Source organism: Athene cunicularia (assembly GCF_003259725.1).
Source record: "Athene cunicularia isolate RWA chromosome Z unlocalized genomic scaffold, athCun1 chrZ_part3, whole genome shotgun sequence".
Classification (NCBI taxonomy): domain Eukaryota; kingdom Metazoa; phylum Chordata; class Aves; order Strigiformes; family Strigidae; genus Athene; species Athene cunicularia.
The window spans coordinates 7,304,624-7,322,504 of record NW_020799144.1 but is presented as its reverse complement, the minus strand read 5'-3'; the positions used below and the strand labels follow the sequence as shown (position 1 = coordinate 7,322,504).

The following is a 17,881-nucleotide window of genomic DNA, read 5'->3' as shown; positions in this document are numbered from 1 at the left end:
GGCCACAGCCCGCCCGCCGCCGCTCCCCTCGCCCCGCCGCCTCCGTCCACCTCCGCGCCTGAGGGGGGCGCGGCCGCGAGGGAGGGACTGGCACCGCCGGGGGGCTGCAGCGCCGGCGTGAAACCCCCGTGACCACGGAGAGATACCGTCTGTAGGGGCGGGGGGGCTGTGGGGGCAGAACGGGCCGGTTTTATCTCCCAGAGCAGCAATCTGAGGTGGACACTCCCATGTCTTATCAGTAGATCGAGGTATCATGAGAACGTTCTTACCGTGGCTGTTTTTCCATTTAATTTTCTGATCTGCGTTGGCTACCACTGCATGCTGGCAGTTTTTGTTCTCTCTTCTTATTGGAAACACGCACACGAAGGTGTACAAAAGCATTGAGAATTAGGGGTAGGGATCTTATGATGCTCCCCATCAGTCGTAAGGCACTCAGAAATGCACTGTGAGTGAAACTGGAGACACTCTGTGTGGAAGGGCCGTTATATCAGGCTGATAAATTCAGTGCGTAGAAAAAAACTGGTTAGAGTGTTTAGCTGTGTTCTCCTTCCCGTTACTGGTACATACTTAGCCACTATGTAACGGCAGGCAGAATTTTCTCAGAGCTGATAGATACACAGTAAGGTTTTTTTATACTGCAAGAACCACACCATCCTTTTTGATCTTAGCTGTCTCAAAAGAGTAAAACATTCCATACTGCTGTGTCCAGCATCATGAGACAACATCAGCTTGTGCAGTATTATTTATTTTAAAATGTAAAAAGGGTATAAGCATATACATACTTTGTCCATGTTCAAGCTGTAAATTCTGAGGTTTATCATTTGGAAAGCCAGTGCAAGTGTGAAAAAACAAAGAGTTTACAAAAAATGGAGAGAAATGCACATAATGCATTAAAAGTATGAATATAAACAAGGGGGAAAGTTCATATGTTACTCTAGTTTCGTGTATATTTATAGCCCTATCAAACTACAGTAAATTAGGTTGTGTGTCATATGCTGCTAAACTACTTCTAAAACAAATTAATTTCTAAAATGACTAAGTCATTTTCCTACTGACAGCATTCTCAACATCATTTTTATGAATAGTATCTGTACTACATGCATGTTGATAGTATAAGATACAAATGGATAAACAGCCCAAATGTCTATGTGTAAATGATAGAATAAATGAGGTAACAGAAATCATAACAAAAGAGAAAGAAAATTTATATGGAAAAAAAAGATTAATAATATTGGATAGAGCTATTTATTATATGTCTCGTAAACCTTGCTAACTGGTGAAAAGCTGTTTTGCTTGTTGTCAGAGATGGATGGAGAAAATTATTCAGTGTAGTTATTTTGTTTAATCCTGTCTGTTTATTTTTATTATCTTTAGTCTCAGAATGCTATGGCTGTGGTTTTTCTGCAAGTTTGAGCATAAGATGGGAGGAGATAGAATTTATTTTATTCTATGTGTTTTAATCTGGATTTTACCCACTTTGGATTTTATCTGGATTTCATCTCCACTTCAAATTCTGTGCCAGTTACCCAGACCACCTCTATGTTTTTGTTTTGGTTTTGGGGTTTTTTTTAAGGAAAAAAGTAATGATGTCTTTTTGTTCTTAAAGCAGTTGTAAACAGATCGGTTCCAGATGTCTGTGCAACGTGTCACATTCATGCTACATGTCATCAAACTGAAGGAAAAAGTGTCTGCATTTGTAACTACGGATTTGTAGGCAATGGAAGAACCCATTGTCAAGGTAGGCTGCCTCTTTGTAAAATGGCAAGAAACTGTACATTCCTAAAATATTCTGTCTTGAATAATATTACTGAATTCTTCAAAATACGGTAAAATCTTTGTCATTTCCTGGCAGAATTTCCAAAACATAGAATATACATGGATTGTTTTCATTCACACACACACACACACACCCAGTGTCTAGCCATGGGCCGTACTTTTCTTGTATTTCATGTAAATATAATTTTGTAATTGGTTGATTAACTTTTTAATTCAGTTTCTGCTATATAGTCAAGGATTTAAATTAGTTTTGTCTTAGAAAATGTAGGGTGTTATCAAATACTTTTAAAATATAATGTATTGGAATGGTTTATATCTTTGTATCCCAGCTTCAGGAAAAAAAAAAAAAAAAAAAAAAAAAAAAGGTGGGCTTCACTTTATTATTATTTTCAATGTATGCATCATTGAACTGAAAGCTCAACTATAAAACTGACAAGAATTTGTGCTGATTTTCTAGTTATCTCAGATTACTGGGTAACTAAAAATTAGTTTCATAAGCTGAAGGTCTGTTCTTAATAACAGTGTGCGTATATACACAGATTTCTTAAAGGCAGATGTCTGTTACATGAAAAGTGTTGTTCAACATTGTTTTATTACTGTAGTTGATAGTGTCCATTTAATACTATCTCAATCAATACGTGAATCTAAGGATGATGTCAAATGCTGTGTCGGAATGAGTGGTAGCTTACCACTGCTTAAAAGGGAAGGTCTTCCACCTCTGATCTCTTTCCCTCCACCATCTCTTCCCCTTCCTTCACGAGCACTGGTACGTGTTGGGGTCTGCACAGAGTTCAGTTACCTCATTGTAATAGAAGACAAGCTGCATATTTTGCCATGTTTATCCTTTGCCAGTTGAGTGTGCTGGGTAAGATCAGCACAAGCTCCATCAAGTGCTGCAACCAGTGCATGCCGTAAGGAAGAGCAGGGCTCGCAGTTTTCAACAGTTCTTAGATCAACTCAAGCTGTGTTGTGAAACTTTATTCACAGTTTCATCCAGGGACTACAACCCCTGTTGGTCTAAATACTCCAGTATTTAGTTAATACTCCAGGGAAAAAACAAAACAAAACAAAACAACAAACAAACAAAAAAACAGTAAGGGGAAATCTGGTTACCCAAGAATGAGTGAGGAGGGAAGGATATTCCACTTCTGTTAATCTCTCTGATGTGTTTTAAATGTGCTAACAGATAAAGATGAATGCCAGATTGGAGCCAGCAAGATCTGTGGAAATCACACACTATGTCATAATACACATGGAAGTTTTTACTGTGTTTGCCTTGATGGATACCGAGCCTCCAACAACAACAAGACATTTATTCCCAATGATGGCACAAACTGTACAGGTAGACATCACAAAGAATCTTGAGCACCAGGAATCCAGAACTTAATTTTCTACTGCATGAATCTTTCTTTCCTGTCACTTTAGAACTTACTTTCTAAACCTATGTCAGAGCACTTTCTGCTGTGCATGCAAACACCTACTTGACATCTAACAGCCATGAATTAGTTCCATTTTGCTTTCTTTGCTATGTTGTAGTGTAGAATATTAGTCAGTTCCTTGTTACAGTAATGAACTCTTGTAACTGATTAAGATATTTGCAGACAGGAGATTTTTCTAGGATAGTTGTAGCAGGAGATAACATTGGAAACTATTTGTCAGGTAAAACAGAAACAATTTAAAAAGATAGCTATCTGCGAAATTGTGTCTTCTCCTTCCAGATGCTTGAACACCAGGCAATGATCAGCTCCTTTGTTTCCCAGAAAAAGCCATCAGAAGCTACATTGAACCCTTCATGGAATGCTGTATTTGTTTTAAGCTTAGCTGCTACATTAATTAAACTATTACAAAGTGCATATATTTTTCTCTGAATTTTTAAGATATAGACGAATGTGAGAAGTCTGGGCTGTGCGGTCACAATGCAAGATGTGTGAATACTGAAGGAAGCTACAAGTGTTACTGCAATGATGGTTATAAATTAGAAAATGGAGATCATTCTTTTCAACCAGATGGCAACACAGTTTCATGCAAAGGTGAGAGTCTTTGGATGTGGTTATTGCTAGTAGATAAAATCAAATCTTGCATGATATAGTAGCACCTGCTCTGACCTGTGCTTTTAGGTTTGCAGGGCAGAAGCCCTCTCTGGGGACTTTGCCTGCTGTATGTTTTTTTACTTCTTGGGTTCAGTTTTTTCCAGTGGTGTCTGCACGGTAGAGTCAACACAGGACGTGGTTACTACAGACTCTCAGTAGTGGTTTGGGTGTGCGGAGTCAGAGAAGCTTAATAATGCTATGAAGATGATGTAGCTAGTTTCTGAACAAGAAGGAAGTGTGGTATAATCCACTTACTAATATGATCGCACTGCATGAAGGGAAAGGGAAGAGAGGATAAACAGCTGGTAAGAGATGTCAGATGAACGAAACTAGCCTAGGCGAGAGGAATAATGAAATAATAGCTTAGCTTTTTATAACATACTGTGTCACCTGCATAAATAACCTGTCCTGTTTATCTTGTATCACAACAAAAATTTCAGTTTGAAACCGTCCCTCCTTTCCTCTCTAGTGTAGGTTTTTGCAGATACGAAGTGCTAGCAGTGTAAGCTGTAGCTGTCAGAGCATGTAATGAACCCAGGGATCCCAGGTAGAAGGAACTGCCTTGATTGTTTCCAGCTCTTATTTCTGAATTACTGCAAGAACCATCAGTAAAGCTTACTGCCTGTAGTTTGTCTATTTTTTCAATTGGAATGCTCCGTTTCATTTTGCCAGAATTGCTTACCTGCATTTTGCCCTGCTTACCTCGCCAACTTCCCCCTCCGCATGCTGTCGTAATGTGTCTGTGTCACATGTGGGGTTGGACAAGGGAGCCCTGACAAGGAGCTGTGCTGAAGGAATGTAGCTTTTGTATGTAGGCTGATTTAGTGAGATGGAGGAATTGAGGGGCAGACCATTTCAGCGCATCTGCAGTGCTTCTCCTTTCCCATGCATGGGGAGATAAAGATGTGCATTGGGGCCTGAAATTTTCCTCTGGTGTTGAAGGATTGTTCAGCCATTGCTGCAATGAGACTGGCACATGCAAAGCACCATCACGTTGCAGTGTCTCCTCTTCCATATTGTGAATGGTTCCAGCTGTACGTTATTAAACATGTAGCTCGATACCTGGATCGCTGTGTTCCTTCAACTGTAACCAGTACAACTCTTCAACTCCAGTCTTCTACCCATTTGGTGACTGCTCAGATTCATCAGATTGGATGTATTTTGTGATGTGACAATCCAACTGAGCTCATTTTAAAGTGCTCATGTGTTGTCTCTTTGCAGAAATTGGATGTGGTTCCCCTCCTGAAATTAAGCATGGCTACATTGTGGGGAACTACAGCTTGCTACTGGGAAGTGTGGTTCATTATGAATGTAAAGAAGGGTTTTACAGCAACGAGGGAAAGTTCTCATATTGCACTGCAAATGAAACTTGGGAACCCGCCACTTTAAGCTGTAAAGGTGAAAACAGTCTTAAATCTTTCTTAAATTCTTCATTAAGAGGGTTTATGCATGGGGAAGAAAGATAGTAGACTGTTTCCTCAACCAGAAGGATAATTTTTCAAGATCTGGCTATATGCAAAAAATAAAGAGGAAAAGGACAGGTTATAAAATTGTGCCACCTCTTCTTGTTAGTGTATTGACATTTTGGATGCTGGTCCTTGTATTTTTACAGACACTGTAATGTGTCCTTCTGCCTGTGAACCAAGGCCTAGAAGACAACTAGCTTTCTGTAGCATTTCATGGGAAAGGCCGTTTTGTTGCAAGGCATCAATGACCTCTCATGAAATGAACAATTTTTCTGACAGCTTGTGAGGTTTTTCCCAAAAGTTGACTATCGAGGCAAAAGAGAGGCATCATATCACCCCTCATCTATGGATAGCCTTCATGATTTTTTGAACATTTGTGCGTGAGCAAATGCTTTCATATCTCTGAAGTATTAAATTTCCCATAAGCATCTTTAAAACTTCCACATGCTTTGGTGTTCTGATTGCCCATTCTGTTGAAATATTTCTGCTTACAAGTGCAGGATTTTGTGTCCTGTGAGTAGTTAGAAAGTCTGTATATTAGTTAAATGGCACTTGAAGTGCTAGCTAACAGAAGCTACACTATGTAGAACAATTTTACAGAGGAGAATTGTCATCCTGAAAATTATTTCTTAGTGAGAAGAGTTCCTTTCCTCAAGATACAAAAGCCCTCTTGGTTTCTAATTATTTCTTTTTTTTTTTTTTCTCCTTTCCTTCAAGAGTGGATAGAACCGTCATGTTTTTATGTGTGTCTATGGGAAGGGAATAAATTAGTATAAAGATGCTAAATCAGTGTGGCTGTGAAAAGTGAAATATTTAATATCACTAGAAAGTTCATAAGAAAGGATAAAACAATTTAATACAGAATTAATGTATCAAAAGTAAAACTGAGATATTTTTCCCAAAAAATAAGTAAAGGACAATGAATTTGTAAACAACGGGAAGTGCCCATAGTCTCAGGAGCTCCCTAAAGAATACTTGTGGAATGCAGTCCTTGTGAGTTGTTGGTACCTTTGTTTTATATTAACATTTTTCAGTGATTGCTTTTTCATCTGCTTTTTTTTATTTCTACAGTCAAACAGTAGGTCAGGTGACAGTTTCTGAGCATATCTCTCATGGTTAATTGAAATAAAATACATCAAACACTAAGAAACAATCCAAGTCTGAAATGACAAACTTATTTCCTCTTTGTGTTGCAAACTCTTTTCCTGGATTTCAGTTAGGACTTCTCTTTTTATAAAACCAGCAAGTCTGGGGTGGTTTTTTTTGTTTTGTTTTGTTGTTTTTTTTGTTTGTTTGTTTGTTTTTAATATTAGTAAAGGCACCTTTAAATAATTCTTTAAATGCTGGAAGTTTCCCTGATAAGTCTTTATTGCTAATTAAAAAAATTGTCCTAGCTGGGTGTAATGTCTTCTTTTTCAGGAAAATCAATGTTTGTCTTTTGTCTTCCTTCCTATGGTAATTTAAGAGTTTATTTTATATAGTCATGGTGAAACTGGCCATTGGAGGTAGGTCAAACTTGGTAAGATGTGTGACCTAACTTAAGGCTACTGTAAGTGGAGCAGATCCCCTTTTTAAAATTTAAATGTAAGTATATGGATATAATGTGTCTTTGAAGAGCATAGCTTCCTGTGAATATTAATAAAATAATCACCTTGAGATGAAAAATCAGACAGTTTAATGGGAAGATATGATGTATGTGAAGAGGTGTAGTCAAACTGTTGAATGTGAGTTGTGTCATGCTAACATGAAAGCCTTTTAGATGGCTACCTTAGAAAATGGACATCACATCAAACATACTGATTTTCTGTGCTACTTGACTTCTTTGTTTTATACCTTTGTAAACGACAACTTGGCACATTTGTGAATAGAGCAACTATTACAATGCATTTTGAACACTGTGTAGATTCTTGCTTTAAACAGGAAGCTTTTGCATTTTATGTTGTAACCTTTTCTATGGTTTTGCATTTCTCTGGTCCTTGTGCACTTTAAAAAATTTTGGTTCCTAAAGGCAGTTCTTGCTCATCCACCTCCCTCAGTCTATTACTGCAAATGGTATAGAACCAGCTTGCTGCCTGTAATCAGGTTTCTAAAAGAATAAGAATCTTAAAGATAAAAAAAACCCAGGACTTTTTCTGTATACTAGCAGCTAGGCTGAGGAAGGAGTCACAGATCTAGCATGCCATTCTGAGAGGAAAGCAGAGAGAAATTTTATTTGGAAGCAGCTCTGGAGTAGCTACAGCACTGTCAGTTGATAAAAATTAAAGAAATACTCATTATTAATAAATACTTAAATAAATTAAAATAAATAAAATCAAATAAATTAATAAAAAAAAATTAAGAAATACTCAGTCGTCATTACTTCTGCTGCTTGACTAACAAGTTTATCTTCCTCTTTCTTCCTCTCCCTAGGTGTGGATTGTGGGATTCCACCTGCTGTTTTAAATGCACGTCCAACATCTGTAAGTGGGACCACATACAGAAGTGAAGTTACTTACCATTGTGTTCATGGTTACTTTATTGCAAGTGGCAATCAGACAGCAGTCTGCAATGCCAAAGGACAGTGGGATGGTACTGACCTGGTGTGCAAAGGTAAATCAAATCTGACTTCAGATGTAGTTACCATAGGTACTGTTTCAGCCACCATAATAAATAGTAGTCATGGTTAGAGACATCCTCACTGGGCATTCAGTTTGTACAGTCTTCTGACACAGGAAGTTCAGTTACAAAACAAAAGCCATATATTAAACAGGGTTTTTTATCTAGATTGCTAATTAAGTTGCAATAAATTGTTATAAGTTAACTTTCTAAGGACAAAATCCCAGTGCATGTCAGGCATGCATGAGATGAAAATGCAGCCTAAATCGCTGCCATTTTTCTAACTCAATATCTACTCTGTAGTTGAAGCCACTGCTCAGAAATTGAACTGCTATTAGCAGTGTCGTCCCCTTAAAATTCCCATATTCAGACAGTTTCCAGTTGCAAACTATCATTGCTCAAGCATGCTATTGTTATTTGAAATTAGTTATAAATCCCTTCTGTTACTATGATTTGTGAGAATGTAGCCTAATGAGTTCCTTGATAAGAAGAAACACAGAAGTACATTTTTAAAAAGTGTTTTGCCCAGCAAATTTTCTAGTGTATTTCTACTCTGAGCTCATATTATTAATTAATGTGACCTTAGGATAATTACAGTCTTCTATTCTTACATTGGCACAGCTTCACTTTTCTATTCACTGAGTGATAAATATCTTTTCAGCTTGATTCAACAGGGTTGAGTCTTCTGTTCATTGCAATCAACTGTAATAATTTTTTGAATGTGCAATGTGTGTGTTACAACCACTCTCTATTTTTAGAATCTTTTTTAATATTCTTATTTTGAGTCACCGGTCTAAATAGAAGGTTTACTATGTTACACAGAAATGCACTTCTGCATTTCTGCTTTTCTGTCTGATGACAGGATGGCCATGGACAGATAGCTGGAGTTAAGCAGCAGTAATTTTTGTATCTCAGCACACGCTCTCCTTCTGTAAGTTGAGAAACTCTTCTTACGTGCATTAGTTATTCTACAGTTTGTTCTGATGATATAATAAATGCTAATTTCATATGCATTGGGATATGAAAAGAAAGCTAGTCATGACAGTGCATGTATTGGCAATTGCAATACGTATGTTTAACTTTTCCTTTAAAGACTTTTAAAAATTATTTTCCCTTTTTTTGAGTAGAATTTCAGTATCACTTAAGATTATTTATTAAACAGTTTTAAAAGCACTTGTTTTCTGCATGTAAGCTATAGTGAGGGTTAGATTTAATTCTTACATTGTTTACTTCTTATAAGTAAAGTGATGCACAATCTCTTATTGAGGTGTAATGTTCATAGTGGATTTGAAAGGAAATTTTAAGCCTAAATAATATTCTCCCATTGACTTGATCTTCAGTCCTTATTCTTTTTTGTTCCCTATTTTTTTTTATGAAGCCCCTGAAAACAACTGAGCAAACAAATTGATTTATAAGTGTATTGCCCCAGCTTTCTAAGTATCTCTAAAGTGTTCTGAATAATCCATCAAATTTTCCCTCAGAAGTGCTCTTTCTGCTTGTCTGCAGCAGCTTCTCTTTTTTCAAAACTTGAATTAAATCCGCTGGCAAAGGAGCATAACCTTCTTGATGCTGTTCTTCCATGTCACTTCTTGGACCATGTGTTGTTTTTCGGATCTATTGTTAATGATAGGCAAAATAAAGGAATAAATAGCATGTGGGGGATAAGACAGTGTTGTGGGAAGATGGATTCATTTGTAAAAATTGGCTTAGAGATCTTTGTTCTCCCATTTTTAAGCTGCTGGACCCTTCTATTTGATAGTTCATCTTGAAGGATAAATGCCCCACTCTGCTAGAAAGCCTCTGTTCACAAAATTCTGCATTCTAAAGGGCTGGCATGACGTCTAGAAATCACTAGGAAGTGGAAAAAAAGCAAAGTGTTACTTTCTGGGACAATTAATCCCTCTTCCTTAAACACTTTGGAATGCCTTGCCTGTTTTCATTTTCAGGTTTTGTTACCCTGTTTTTTCTGTTTCAGAAATAGACTGTGGTAAACCTCTGATGATTCCACACACAGAAATGATTTGGGACAACTCTACCACTCTATGGAGCAGAGTGTACTATCAGTGTAAAGAAGGATATTATTTTAATGGAGACAGGAATTTTTCGGAATGCACAATAGATCAGTTGTGGGAGAATATTACATACATATGCAAAGGTAAATATCACTGCAGGAAGTTGCTGTGGGGTGTGCTATTTAAACAGTTTCTCATTCTTGTTCTGAAGGTAAGAATGGGAGGAAGGATGAAGGCAAGAAATCCCTTTCTAATTTACAAGGTGGGGAATGTACTGGTACTTTTGGTTGGAAAGGTCATGGGAGAGAATGTTAACCATGCAATATTTTCTAGTGGATGCCACAGATCTGCCTGTAGTTATCTTGCCTTTTATTTCAAACAGAAAGGGACTAATGCAACTGGAGTTTTATTGCTCTAAAAGCCAGGGGAATGTCATCAGATGAGCAGAAGGCTTTTAATGTTTTTTTGTTGTGGTCCTAATACTATAAAGTGCACTGTCATGAAAGGAGGGGCAATGGAATTCAAAACTTTTTTTTCTTTTTTTTAACCCTCTCATAATGCCCCAAATAAAATTTGTTTATGGTTGCCTTTCTAGCCTAGATCTAGTTGTCTGAATTTCAGTCCAAAGGATTTTGTTAAAGAAGAATGAGTCCTGAGAAAGGAGATCTGTAATGAAGGTGGTGTTATACTGTGAGCTTGGAAACGGGATGTACTGACATTTTAATAATAGCAAAAAAAAAAGATGTTTTGGACTGTGTCATGCTCCTTAGTGTTCTTCTGTGTCCTTAGAAATCAGTGTCACAGGATAGCTCTATGACTGTCCATCTTTTGTTGTTAAGTAGTAGTGCTGTCTTTTGCAGATGGTAATGTTCGTGTAGCTCTGTGACATCCACATGTTTTTCAAAAGGACTGGAAGTGCGTCTTTGGCTGCTGCCAGTTCACAGACCAGAGAATTGCCACTTGATGCCTCTCCTGCCTCACTTGATGTCTCGAGCATTCACTGCGAATATAAAACATGACATCAAATAAAATGAGCATGAAGAAAATCAGTTCTCTCACTTTTTATAGTGCCCTAATAAAAATAGAACTACTGTAGTTGAAGTCATAATTCGTATTTTATTTAGGCAATTTGCATAGCTGTACTTTCTGAATTGGTTTTGAAACCATCATTGTGTTGAGTGGCTAAGTTAATCAGGTGTGTCAGCCTGTGCAAGCAAGTAGTTCTGTCTTGAGCACTCTGAAGCTTTGAAGGGCCTGAACCTGCAGACTGCACTCACAGGATTACCATGAATTTCAGCAAGAGCTTTGTCAGAGGCAAAAATGTAGACTCCAGCTCTAGCTGGTGAATCAGAGGGCCAAAAAACTCAAGAGTTATGGTTAAGTTGAATGGAGAAAGCTTTTAAAAAATAGCCTAACTAGTCCAAGCTCCTTTGAAAAAAAGGAATAATGAATAAGAAGTTAGTGCAATGGTCTTCAGTTTAGGTTCTACATTTTTCATGTTTATTGAGAGACTTTCAAATTAAATTTCTGTTTCAGTAATGATGTATGGAAATTTATGTTTCAGATGTGTATGATCTTAAGGATGTGTGTAATTAATCAGTAATTCCCACTAAAATGAGAGAAATTAATGTATCATTCCAACATAACTTATGATAGAAGTCAGAAAACCATTTGTGTTTTCCTGCTGCCTGAAAAACCTTATTAGAAATAAGGAAGTTAAGAATTTCCGCTGAGCATGTTCCCTTTGGCAAATAACAACTTCTTTATTTTTTAGTCAGTTATTTCTATGGAATGCCCTTTATTTGCATTTTCTGTTGGGGTATATAATAAATGTGTGTGTATGTGTATATGTAGAAGTACATTTAATAGTAGCTGGTTTAAATGTGAAAAAATTTCTCAACAAAGTTAATTTTACTGAGAGATGTTGATTGGATTAAGCCATCAGCAGTGAAGTCTGGCAATAGTCAGCTTGATTACAGTCTTCCTTTCCCAACCTTTGATTTGTATACATAAACTCATGAGACTGAAGTGCAGAGAACATGCTGGCAATTAAATACCTGCTGTCCAGTATGCTCAATGTGTGAGTCTCGACATCCTGTGCAGCTTGTCCTGGAAGAACTTATTTTTCCCCTGCAGAGTGGGAATGCGTGGTTTCATTTATCTTCATTTCAGAAATGGTATGGTGTTATTCCAGGCACACATTGTACTGAGCTCTGGTAGGATTTCATGGTAAATCTGGGAAGGTTTTTTCAGAGTGAAAACAAGATCTCCTTGTGGGAATAGTGTTTCAGTTTGTTTCAGGGAAGGGCATTGGCTGTAAAGCACTACAGCCTGCAGTGGTGAAATACAAGATAGGCTGAAACAAGTTTGGTTTTCCTGTTGTGAGTTTCAGAGGAGAAATTGTCAACCTGAACTTTTTTGATAGTAATATTTATCTTATTGACAGAGGTTGTGCTGGGTATGGGCTCAAAATGGGACATAAGGTAACATAAGACTCAGTTGCTTTTTTTTTTTTTTTTTTTTATGAAAGTGAAAAGTATAAAATGAAGCCTTCCCACTCATGTTTTTCTCTTTGAGTGGATTCCATGCATAAGGTGTGGATTTTTTAAAAATTTATCATGGCTGTAAGAAGGTCAGAAAAAAGATGATTTGTGCCTTGGCTGAGATGCTTGTTCCTAAATCTGCACTTGCAAACAACACAGTGTGCAATGTATAACATAAACTGTTACCAAGTCCATGAAGAGTATAATTTAGAGAAGGCCAGGGAGAGGAACTGGAGGATGTCTGAAATGAAAATGTGTACATGAGTTTGTTTCATTTTTCACTGAGCTTGGATATAAATGTTTGATAGCAAAGGGTCACATAGGTGTTGAAGTCAAATCTTTTCCCTTTGTAATATGCGTAGAGCATCTATGTGTGTGCAGGTACACACCTACACTCACATACAGACAGCTTAACTTTTGAAAACTTACTTCTTGGGCATCCAGGGAAACTTAAGATGAATTATGGTGAATAGAGGTTTATGGAGTTGCCTTGCTCTTAATTCCATATGCAGCTCTAAAACTTTTTTGGTACTTTTTCCCATTTTTTTCACAGTTATGAGAGGGCCAGTTCATGCTCAAAAGGGGCAGTGTCTGATACACTTTTCTATGCGAATTGGGCAATTGTTAGGGATGTTTTACCAACTGCAGCTCTCTTCATCCTGTTTGCAGAGTCCTCCCTTCTACTATTCATCAAGCTTTTTCCAATTTCCCAAGTTCTAGAAATATCATTGTCATGGACAGCTTTTTGACAGAATCTGATGTAGCCTTTCTGTAACAATTGACTCTAGTCCCAGCTGTAAGCACATAGGCTGCATTGGCTGCTGCTCATTATTTTGATCCTAGAAAACTGCTTCTCTAGAAAAATCCTTATCTATGTCTGTTTTCATTGGAAGTTGTTAGTATTCAGTGTGTTTAGCATCTGTTGATGTGGGTAGCAACAATATGGTGTCTTAAAGTCAAACAGTTTGTCCAATTTTCTTACTTTTACCCAAGGAAAAGAAGATACAAGTCTGCATTAAAGAATAACTTCTCAGTATTTAAATGTCTCCAGTACCACTATTCACTATATTATTAGAAATGCATTTATTAAAGTATTTTCTGATTGGTTAAGTGAAATACTGTCCTTCCAAAAGAAGCAACTGCTGCACATGGGTGGGAAAAAAATCCATGGATATGTAAGAAGGCTGGAGGAGGGAGTGAATCTGACCTGCATGGAAAGGTGACATGTATAATTGGTAAAGCAGGCAATGGGAAATAGCTGTTGTAGCTCTGTGTCCCTTTAATGCTGAGTCTGACAGCACAGCAATTATGTTGGTTAGTTGTAAGAACCTTCCAAAGTAGTGTTAGGTGGTGAGGTTTGTCAGCAGATTGTAGGCTTCGCATGCATGGTGTATAGAGGAAAAGATGATCCAGTCCCAACGTATTGTGAACCTAGAACTCAAATAGGGAAAAAAATGATTCTTCAGACCAGTACACTTTCCATCTGATCCTGAGCTTGGAGCTTCTCTGTCATAACCTTTTGTGTGCATGCTCTTTTTTATATTACCTCTTCCTAAATGCAATGTGAACTGTCCATCTTTTACTAAAGGTTAATTTTCTGCTTCAGAATGCTTCATTTTTCTGTGTTGTGACTCCCCATCCACAAACAGAGTTCAGATGCGTGTCTTGATCTTTGGAGATTTTGTTGAAAAATCCATATGAAACTTGGGTATTATGGTAGTGTTAGTTGGTGAGCCATTTCTGAGAAAATGGATGTTGTACACCAGCACTGAAAATCTTAATGGCTGAAAAGGATGGCAGATACTTGCTTCAGAGATTTGAAGGGTTTAGAAGGAAGAGCAGTTTGATGAATCCATCTAGAGAAGGCATAGCAGATTGTCCACACTGTGCACTTTAAAACATGCAGAAGAGGAAAAGAATACTTTCATAATGTAAAAAAAAACAAAAACAAAAACAAAAAGAAACAAAAACCAACACTTGGGAAAAAAAACAAAAGTGAAATCTGAATCCAATCTGAAATAAACAGAGCAGGATCATCCTTCAAGTGTCATTTAACTGTAAACCTGTATCAAAGATAATTTTCATGCAACTGAGAGGGTCTAGTTCCTTTTTAATCCATTGCTTTACCTTTGCTTTCATTTTCCCTTCTTCTCCTGTGCCTTTTCCCTATTCTCAGTGACTGATTTTCCCTCTAGCTAGAATTCTCTGAGATGTCAGTTTTTACATCCTCACTTATACAATAAGAGATGATACAGAAAGGCAGCTGGAATGTTTCTGTGGTGGCAGTGTCAGTAATTTCCACACTAGAGTGAATGGGATGTCACTCTCCTAATTTTCATTTCCAGCCATGTGTAAATAATTTATATCAGCAGTTATGATTTTAATAGAAAAGGTCTCACTCACATCTGTGGGCATCGGTTCAAACCCCATAATTCTATAGGAATAAGAACCCCACCAAAAAATTAGGATAATTATAGTCATCAGTGAAGAGGATCTGATTGGCTTGAGTTCTTGTAAAGGCCTAATTTCATATGTTAAATCCAGACATCTAGTAGTCTGGTAATTTCCTTAATTGTGTGGAAGAACAAAAACAGGTGGAGTCTGTGTTGTGAGAGGTACTACTCCTTAGATCAAAGTGATGCAACCCAGGGACAAACAAAAAACAAAAGTAGATTTTTTCAGGGCTATTTAGGCTTCTGTTTGTTTGAAGCTGAATTAATAATTATCTAGTTTGTGATGGCAAATACCTGTTTTAGGAACCTCTTTCAGAGGGGGAGTAGACTGTGCATTTCTAATCCCAGGCCACCTAATCCCATCTAGTCAGACACCCTTGATTGATAGATACATCTTCCCTTTCTAAGTATGCTCACAACTGCATCTCCTAGCTTTTGCCAGTCTGCTTCAAATACATGAATTACTCTGTTCCTGATTGTCTTCTGGTAACATTTTTAGACCAAAGGAAGTAATAAATCTTTAGCTATCTGCTTGTTCCTGCATGACTGTCTCTACCTTCAGCTTTGGTGTTTCTTTGTGCATTTCTTCTGTGTAAAGTTTGGGGCTGAAGGTGAAAATCTACTGAAATTTTGCAATGCTAGTTAAACTGGAAGTAAGTATGTTATTAAAAATGTGAAAAACTCATAGAAACTTACACCACCCTAAAAGGTGTAAATACTGAATATACGTATTTGCAAAAAAAATCCATATATGCTAGTGAAAGCTACTGTGCAAGAGGAGTTTGCCAGTTTGCTATGGGACAGGTGCCTTGAAACAGTCTGAGCAGAAGTTCTCTTTGAAATGTTTGATCTCATTTGATTTCTGTGTCTGAATGTGTGGTGCATGTTTGTAGCAGATGGCATCTGCTGCACCATTGACAGTTTTCACAGAATTTAACAGGAAAAAAAAAAAAAAAAAAAAAAAGCGCTAATATTTGGATTTATTTCTCTAAATTGCATGTATGTGTAGGGGCTGGTAGGAGGAGCTCTGTAAGTGAGTTTGCATGTGTGGCTGCGCTTTTTAGCTACTTGCAGAAGATGAGGTGTCAGATCAGAGCTGGTTCTGTCTGCTTTATGATAAATAGCATTTTTTCATGCAAGTTCAAAAATACTTCCCTGATAAGATGTATCTTGAGCTAAGGTCAGTAGTAGTCAAGCTCTCTTTCAACTGAGGACTAGTGAATTATGTAAGTCAAAGTCATATGGTGTTAATTACTGTTTAGACATAAAGTTCTCCGTGTTACATCTTTTTTCTGAATCAGGAAATAGTAAGACTGAGTACTGGGACATGAACTTGCAGAGGCTGATAAACAAAGGAATAAGGTTGATCCTCACAGCACAGGGTTAAGGCAGAAGAGCATGACAGTACAGGCATTTATGCACTAGCTGTAATTACTGTGAAGATTTTCCTACACACTCAAAGAGATGCTGACCTTCCTAGCAGAGCTTTTAATCTTCAGTCCCTGTTTTGCTTCTTAGAATTAATCTCTCTGGCTTTCTTAACGTGATCTTCCCCTGCCCCGCCAATGCTCACAGGTGCTGTTGAAGCCGCTTGCTTTTTGCGTTTTCCCGTTTGTGTTCTGTTTACCAGCAGCTGTCTTTCCTGGCTGCTAACAGCCAGGTGCTATTTGCATATCTCTACCCTCTCTCAGATTTGTCTCCTCCAGGATCTTCTTCCACACTTCTGCTCTGGTCTCCAGGCATTTGCATGTTGTTTCTAAGGCACTTTCCCTTGGGATGGGAAGGAGATTGTGAGGGTAACTTGGAGGTCATTGGAGCAGCAGCGGCATCCAGTGGCCTTCTCGGTTATTCAAGAAGTTGTATTTCTAGTGCTGAGGTATGGGGAAATTGAGAGTCTTCACTTCTCCCGTCTCATTTCTGAGTCTGAGTGAAAGCTGTTGATCAAAATCAGATGTGTTCAAGACCTGGATGCCACAGTCTGCTAAAACCTCACATTGAGGAAAGCATGTAACTTCCCAGGCTCTGGAAGTCACTGGCACTGTTAGTTTTTACAGAACTGATCTGTCAAGGGAGCATATTTCCCTCTAGGAGTATGAGAATAGTTTTTTTTTCAGAGATATCTTTATGCTGTTATTTGAACACTGTGCTTATGCTACTGGGATTCATGTTAAATCAAGGACTTACTGTACATTTGGTTATCCAAACAAAGAACATGTAATCAGTAAAATAACCCAGAAAAACAGTTTCCTCAGAAAGTCCAGGACTTTGTGGTGGTGTTTATTCTATGTGTGTTACAGCTTTTTGACCTCTTTCACTCCTACCCATTTAGAGTGGAAACTTTTGAGAAGTGCAAACTCTTCTTTGGCTGTACTATAATTGCACGGTGGCCTCGTCCTTCTGAAAGTTCAGAAAGCATGACAGAAAAATTGATATGGTTACAGAAAAAAGTGCTACTAGTTCTGCCTTCTTTCTTCAAAGGAGGCCACTGTGTAAGATTTCTTTCCTTGCCTGAATAGCTGGCATATTCCTTTTTTTTGTTGTTTGCTGCTTTATTTTGCTTTATTTTTTTTACTTAGTATGAATCATGTGCCTGATTTTCTTATGGAGCAGTCTTAGAGATCACATGGATTTTTCTTCTTTCTTGGTACACATTTTAATTCAGATCTCACGGATATGCAAACATTGTCCCTCTGGCTGTGCTCTAATAAGTGATTTTTGCCACCCAGTCTTTTAATAAAAGTGTATCTGATTTAACTGAACATGCCCTTTTGCTCTGTGTTGGTACAGAAGTCTTAATACTGTGGAGTTTCTAGACATTACTGTGAAACAGAAAACAGTAATGGTATGCAGCACTTAAATACAGCTAATCACACGGCCATTTGTAAGGAATTTTGTTTTAGAGGACAAGCAGATTAATCTTTTTCTTCTGTCCTGTAGAAAAGGAAA

The 17,881-nt window shown here is 37.7% G+C and overlaps 1 protein-coding gene across 1 annotated transcript in view; it reads left to right on the top strand.

The window, feature by feature from the left end:
* SUSD1 (sushi domain containing 1) overlaps nt 1–17,881 on the top strand; it is a 56,839-nt gene that overhangs the window by 5,915 nt on the left and 33,043 nt on the right. The window contains exons 3-8 of the mRNA XM_026866496.1: nt 1,610–1,738; nt 2,963–3,118; nt 3,654–3,806; nt 5,088–5,264; nt 7,742–7,921; nt 9,903–10,082. Of these exons, the coding sequence (XP_026722297.1) occupies nt 1,610–1,738; nt 2,963–3,118; nt 3,654–3,806; nt 5,088–5,264; nt 7,742–7,921; nt 9,903–10,082 (975 nt within the window). The remainder of the gene's footprint in view (nt 1–1,609; nt 1,739–2,962; nt 3,119–3,653; nt 3,807–5,087; nt 5,265–7,741; nt 7,922–9,902; nt 10,083–17,881) is intronic.